General features: G+C 42.3%; 1 protein-coding gene across 1 annotated transcript in view; it reads left to right on the top strand.

The window, feature by feature from the left end:
- Window positions 1-5,300, top strand: part of pdgfba (platelet-derived growth factor beta polypeptide a) — a 19,584-nt gene extending 14,284 nt beyond the window's left edge. Inside the window, exons 5-7 of the mRNA XM_083696692.1 lie at window positions 1-464; window positions 2,644-2,811; window positions 3,433-5,300. The exon at window positions 1-464 is cut by the window's left edge and continues 776 nt beyond it. Coding sequence (XP_083552818.1) covers window positions 1-464; window positions 2,644-2,789 — 610 coding nt within the window. The 3' untranslated portion in view covers window positions 2,790-2,811; window positions 3,433-5,300. The remainder of the gene's footprint in view (window positions 465-2,643; window positions 2,812-3,432) is intronic.
- The last annotated feature ends 2,200 nt before the right edge of the window (window positions 5,301-7,500 follow it).

Here is a 7,500-nt window from a genome sequence, read left to right as displayed (position 1 = left end):
GACCCAGCACATGCATGACACGCCACAATCAGACAGCAGCTCACCCCCCGACATCAAAACACCACATGACGCAGAGCAACATCCCCATCACAGTTCGGACAGGGACCACCGCCTCACAGAACAGACCAGTGAGAAAGACTCAGTGGCAAAGGTGGCCAATATGGATGCACAGAGGGACACCGAGGTCACCAATCAGAGACACACTGAGACTGAAGCGATCGCTAGCAGACAGGAAAAGGATAAGGAGCGACACAGCCAAACTGAGTCGCCAAATCACCAACACCGAGATTCAGGGCTGACCAATCAGGAGCGATCTGTCACGGAAGAGGAGAGGAGGCAGAAACGTCTTGAGATTTTACAGAGGGAACCGGAAGACCGGCCACAGCATCGTCATCATCATCCTCCTCCTCCACAAGACCAACAGGAGCTACAAACACAGCCACAGACAACCACGCAAAGTACAGGTACTAGGACGTTTACTTTTGTGTGTGTATGTATATAATTTTACAGTACACAGTGTGTGTGCGTGCGTGCGTGCGCGTGGTTTTTTTGGTTTATTAGCTGTTGCACATACAGCAACTACTCTTTCTGGGGTCCACATGAAACATAAAACACATGACACAGTACAGAGTACAGAACAGTTATGTTAACAGTTATATACATAAGAGTTATATACATCATAAGATAATATAACAATACACCCTTCGTAAGTATTGGAAAGAGCAATATTTTGTCTTATTTTAGCTCTATAGTCTTTTTAATTTTCTTTTTTCAGATTGGTTTCATTATTTAAAAATTAAAACCTTTTTTATACATAGTCCCCCTATTTCAGGGCATCAAAAGTACTGGGAAATTGGCTTGACAGATGTTTCTAGTTAGTCAGGGTTAGGGTTAGATTGAGGGCTAGTATTGATTCTAGGTTTTGCATTTGCCTTTGGAGTCTGCTATTGGTGTCTGTCAACATGAGGACCAAAGAGACGTCAATGAAAGTCATGGAAGCCATTATGAGACTGAAATATCAGAAACATAGCCAAAACCTCAGACTTTCCAAAAATCAATAGTTTGTAACATCATTAAAAAAGAAAGTGGATGACCAAAGAATTCTCAGCATAATTAAGAAGAAAAAAACAACAACTGCCCCACAGATCAGGAACACTCTCCAGGAGGTAGGCGTGAATGTGTCAGAGACTTCCATCCGCAGAAGACTTCACCAGCCAAACTCCAGAGGCTTCACTGCAACTAGTTATCCTCAAAAAGCATTGTCAGGTTACAGTTTGCTAAAAAAGTAACTAAAAAGCCTGCAGAGGTCTGTAAAACTGACTTGTGGACAGATAAGACGAATATTATCATGTACCAGAGTGATTTCAAGGGGAAAGTTTGGAGAAAAAAGGATCTGCCCAAGATTTACAGCATACCACCTCATCTGTGAAACATGGTGGAGGGGGTGTTGTGGTTTGGGAATGTATAGCTGCCACAAGAACTCGCTAACTTGTCTTAATTGATGATGTTATTATGTATTCTGAAGTGTACAGAAACATCTGTCATCTGTCAGAATCATACTGCCTAGGGAGTTTTTCAGGGCCAAAAAGATGAAGGTTCTTGACTGGCCAAGTCCATCTTCAGATTTAAATCCAATTGAACATGCATTTAATTTCCTGCTGATAAGATTTTAGGCAAAAATACTTAAAACCAACAATAACTGAAGATGGCGGCACTACAGGCCTGGCAGAGCATCACCAGAGAAGATACCCAGCGTCTGGTGGGGTCAATGGGTTGCAGACTTCAGGCTGTTATTGTAGCAAAAGGTTATCAACCAAATACTAAACATGAGTACTTTATTTGGACAATATATTATTTATTCCAGTACTTTTAGAGCCCTGAAATAGGGGGAGTATGTTTAAAACATGTTGTACTTTCTAAATGGTGAACCCAATCTGAAAAAAACCCTATTGAATTAAAGCTGAGAATCTCTAATTTAACCCCATAGTAATTGTTTGATTTCAAAACCAAACTGTTGGAATATAGAGCTAAAATAAGACAAAATGTTTATTCTATCCAATACTTATGGAGGGCACTGTATGTTGTAAAGACACCAAGAGACAAGAAAAATACTTCTTACACACTATTCATGTATACATATTGTTATATACACAGTGGCTAGAAAGAGGAGAGATACAAGATGTTAGAGAAGCTTCCATTGGAGAAAACTCTGGGTTCTATTGGATACGTAACTCTCCAATTTGATGGCAGGTGAAGACATAGTGTGTGTGTGTGTGTGTGTGTGTGTGTGTGTGTGTGTGTGTGTGTGTGTGTAGGCAGTAACTATGTGTATGAGTGCTAGCGAGAGGAAATAGTCAGTTGTTCCTACTGTGCATTATGTATGCACACATGACCAAATGTGTGTCCTGCTATTCTTTTACACGCTACACAATGTGGGAACTGGACATTTCCCTATAGCACATTTTTCCCCATCAGAAATGGGATGGGAATAACAGGCATTGTTACAGACTCCTCAAGGTGATTAGAAGACCTTCAGTATTGTATAGTATTTACTAGTAACTCAACATATCTCTCTCTCTATTCCTCTGTGTCCCCCACCCTTCCCCCTTTCCCTCTGCATCTGTTTTTCTCTTCATCCCTCAGTGTGGTTAGCCCCCACTGCCCCGCAGCCCCCAATCATGCCGGCGCCCCCCCCCCAGCGCCCCCCCTTCAGACCAGCCCTGCCCCGCAGGAGGAGGAAACACAGGAACCGCATCAGCAAGGCAGCCATACGGGCCATGATCATGTAGACACAAAGAGAGAGAGTAAAAGGTAAGAGAGAGAGGAGGGAGGGAGGGAGGGAGGGAGGGAGGGAGGGAGGGAGGGAGAGAGAAGATTTCACAGTGTCCCAAATCAACCCCTAAGCCCTACACCCTGTGCAGTTCTGGAGATCTTAAAGGCGATATTGGATATGTCTTAGAAAAATGGTGCCAATTCCCACCAACCAACCAACCAACAAACCAATCAGAGGCAGATGGAGCCAAATCCCCTCAGATCTCCACAAGTGCGTTAGAGGTTAGAGGTGAGAGGGAAAGGGAGGGAGGGGGAGAATGAGTGAGGGAGCTGGTAGAGAGAAACATTGTGAGCAAGAGGCGGAGAGAAATATGAGCGGGTTGGCGTGGGAGAGAGGAATTAGAGTTTCAACACACTTAGTGAATGGTACATACATACATGACAGTACTCCTTACCTTCTCAGAAAACAAAACAGACATTCAGTATATCTGACACACAGGGGGCCCACATTTAAATGTAAACTATTATGGGGGGGCCCTGATTTGTTTTGGTGGGGCTCAGCCCCCCTGAACCCCCCTGTAATTCAAATCCTGTTCTTCCTGTGAATTTAATGGTGCTTGGCCACACTGCAACTAATGCATCTGTCTCTCTCTATCACAGGGAACTGTGCTGAGTATGTTAGCCAGGCACCCAGAGAGGAAAGAAGCCCCTGGGGGGATACTGAAAACTACTGGAATATTGGAAAAGCAATGGGTGGACCAGATTGGACATTACTGATGTCTTTATGAGAAGAGATCACTTCTGACAGCGTCCATGTTGTTTGCATCCCAGACAGGGCTGGTGAAGCAGCATAGTATCCTCCTATCTGAAAACCTACTTCATCCAATGATTCTGTAACATGATAACAAAAAAGATAGAATATCCAAGAATCCTTTGAAAGGAGCGTAAAACACTGGAAGCAACACAAGTGTTTGAGCTCCCTTTAGAAAGGTGCTCTTGATAACTACGTCTCCCATCAGCAGCTTGTTGCAGCTCTTCTCCCTCCCACTTTGGACACTGAAGTCTAATTGGACACTGGGCTTGAGAGTGTCTAATATTACTGGACAGCTTGCTGCAAGAGCCATTGATTGGTTGATTCTGTCCTGGAAAATGCTGTTTAGCTCAGCTCCTGTTGTTCCTGAAACAACTTTATTGGGATGATGACTGGAACTGGTGATATGGGTCGTGAAGCACTGAAAACAGAAGCTCAGGACATTGTGCACACATATACACTCACACACTGTGGGCTCTATTTTCTGAATGATCAAAGGAATAAAGCACAGCGCTATCACTCAGAGGGGCGTTTCCGTGAAAACGGTGGGCGCACATTCTGGTGGTAGTGTAAAAAGGCTGATTTTAGATGAACAAATAAGTGACTGTGTTTAGGCTCCACTCTCAGTTACTGTCAGAAATAGCTGTGTTGCAATAAGAGGTGGCTTTGGTGGGTCTTAAATGTCCCTGCTTGCACTGCCTGAAACTGGCACTATTCAGGACACACCTGACATAACGCCACCTCTCCCACCGCAACACAAACGAGCTGATGTTAGACTGGTAAATTGCCAATCCTGGCGTGATGATTTTTATTTTTTTTAAAACACGGTGCCAACTCTTACAAGTCGATATTGTCAACACGTTTGCATATGACAATGCTGCTGCTTTGCACCCCAGCCGAAAATAGAGCCCTTTATATCATTACGGTCTACTCTTCCTTTATGTCCTAAATTTAGCCAAACACTGGAGTAGTCACACACTGGAGATCATAGATAGAAGTAGATTTATGACTTTATGATTTATGACATAGAAGAAGAGCATTTTTTGCACTGGCAGTGCATAGGAAAGCATATGCCAAACATAGACAACATGCCGAGGGGCCATGTAATACAAATACAAATACAAAAAAAGGACACACGCTTAAAACTGTCCATTGTTGTATGCTCCAGCTATCTCAGATGAACGGTAGATCAGCTCCAATGTCAAGACTGCAGCCTGTCTCTGCTTTAGCAAATCCATGTCTTGCCAAACAAGGCAACAATGTAGCATGGTTGAATGCAGCATTAGCCTGGGGTCCAAGTTATCAGAATGATAAAGGACAGGGAAATGTTGATCAGTGATGTCACAGTGCCATAGTGTTTCTGTCTTTCTCTCCTCCTTCTCTGGGACTGTGGTTGTTTTATTGGACTACAAATTGACCCTTACCCTAATCTATATCTGGGAGATGAGACCACAGGGCAGAAGTGAATTTGTATTGCGATGGAGATCTTTGAAGAAGACAATGCTCTCGGAACCACCATGAACATTAGCCAACACTGTATGTAAATGTCTGTTTGTTTTTAAAATGTTTTTTTAATCCCCCTGCTTCTTAACTTATTTAAAAGGAGGATGAGTCATTCTCTAATTCTGAAGTGTAATTATTGCTGAAATTGTTTTGATTATAATTATTGTTGAAATTGTTACTGTTATTAATGCTGTTTTTAATATAAACTAAATAATGTTACTATAATGACAGTGGGTATCTGATGTCCTTATTTGAGTGCTGCATTCCACACTGAATTAGATAAAACCTTCCTGATAATACCAGCACACACACACACACACACGCACACACATTTTGTGTCCCTAGTAAGTGTGTCCCATGTAAGTGTGTGTGTGTGTGTGTGTGTGTGTGTGTGTGTGTGTGTGTGTGTGTGTGTGTGTGTGTGTGTGTGTGTGTGTGTGTGTGTGTGTGTGTGTTCTCGTGTTACCTTCCTAACTTTGACCATGACTGCATGCTCTGCATATGGTCATACTGTATCACCCTACAGTGTGGTGGTCATGCCTGGTCACCATAGCAGCGCAGGGTCGGACATATCAACAGAGAGGTATCGTATGGTGAAACAGAGATGGAAGACTGACTTACAAATGGACAGATGAAAGGAGGAGAAGACGAATGACAGACAAGGAAGGTGGGAGATGGGGCCAACATGGGTGAACTGAAACCTCAGCAATAGGATGATAATTAAAGAGAGGAAGGGAATGAGAGAAATCAGTCAATTAATGGTCAGAGAAAAAATGTTTTTGTTGTGTGTTGTGTACTGCTTTTTGACAAAACAAAATTCAAGTATGACTTAAAGTCCTTAGCTGCAATCTAGAATCGGTAGAATGGCGAATTGGCTGCCCCACCACTCGGAGTAAATCATATAAAAAATGACCCCCAGGAGATGTAATCAGTAAGCAAGAAGTTAACTCAGACGATACTTAAGTTCATCTGTCAATAAAACCTGGTAATGTCATTCAGATCTCTCACTTGTTGCAGACATAAAAGACTGGATGACAGATAACATCCTCCTTTTTAATTCAGATAAAACTGAAATGAGGATTTTTGGCCTCAATAAACAAAGTTATGTATTATCAAACTGTAAAACTACAGTATATCATGTATCATTATTAGGGTTGTCAGTCAGTTAAAACAATTTGTTGATTCATCTTTTCCTATCAGTTGATTAATTTACCGATTATTCTTATATGGAAAAATTATTTTTTTTCACCTTATTTTTCAATTTGAAATTGAGTTAGTCACAGATTTTCCCAAAATTTCTAGACAAGAGACACAAAGTGGTGCTTAAACAATGAGTGCAAATTGTCATTCCCTTTGCCATAGATGAAGACAAAAAGGCTTGAGCCAAGCTTCCTTGGGTCAACACTCTTGCTTGGCTAAATTTGTACATTTACATTTTAGTAATTCAGCAGACACTGTTATTCAGAAAGACTTTCAATAAGTACATTTGTCTAAAGTTAGTGAATCAACTATACATCACAGTCATCGTAAGCAAAACCTTCCAGAAATAATAATAATAATAATAATAATAATGCATTTATTTTATACTCAAAGACACTACATTCCATGGAGAGAACTAGTCTAGATAGATAGATAAAAAGTCAAACAAAAGCACAGTCGGTAAAAACAACAATAAAAATAGTTAAAGATTAAAAGCAAGTTTAAAAAGATGTGTTTTGAGGGATCATTTGAAGGAGGATAGCATGCTGGATTCTTGTTCCCCAAGAGTGGGGGCTGCAGCGGAGAAAGCCCGGTCCCCCCTGGTCTGGTGTTTAGTCCTGGTGATGGGGACAAGGAGGATGGCATCAGCTGACCGGAGACTGCAGGTAGGGGTGTGCTGGAGGAGGAGGTCAGAGAGGTAGGATGGCTTTGTAGATGTGGTGGTGAGGAGAATCTTAAACTGAATCCCGAATTGGACTGGGAGCCAATGGAGGTTTTGGAGGACTGGAGCAATGTGGTCTCTGAAGTGGGTTCTAGTGAGCAAGCAGGCAGCTGAGTTCTGAACATGTTCGAGTCTGGACTCTGTGGGTGGCCCCAAATAGAACACTGTTGTAGTAGTCCAGCCTGGAGGTAAGAAATGCATGGACGGATCTCTGCATCACTGAATGCTTGATGTGGAGAGAAGCCATCAATGTTGAGGGTGATGTCTTGGGTAGAGTGGGAGAGGGACTTTGGGCCAAAAGTATGATTTCTGATTTGTTGCAGTTCAGTTTGAGGAAGTTGCATTGCATCCAGGACTTAATGTCAGCAAGACAATTAGCAAGGGTGGAGTGAGTGGCTGGAGTGATAGTTTTGGTGGTGAGGTACTCCTTGGTTGACAGTTGCAATCGCAGTTGTTGATGATGATATAGTGACTTCTGTCAGAGAGATAGGTG

This window comes from Argentina silus (genome assembly GCF_951799395.1).
Source record: "Argentina silus genome assembly, chromosome: Y".
In the NCBI taxonomy this organism is placed as follows: Eukaryota; Metazoa; Chordata; class Actinopteri; order Argentiniformes; family Argentinidae; genus Argentina; species Argentina silus.
This window is presented reverse-complemented; position numbering and strand designations above follow the sequence as displayed.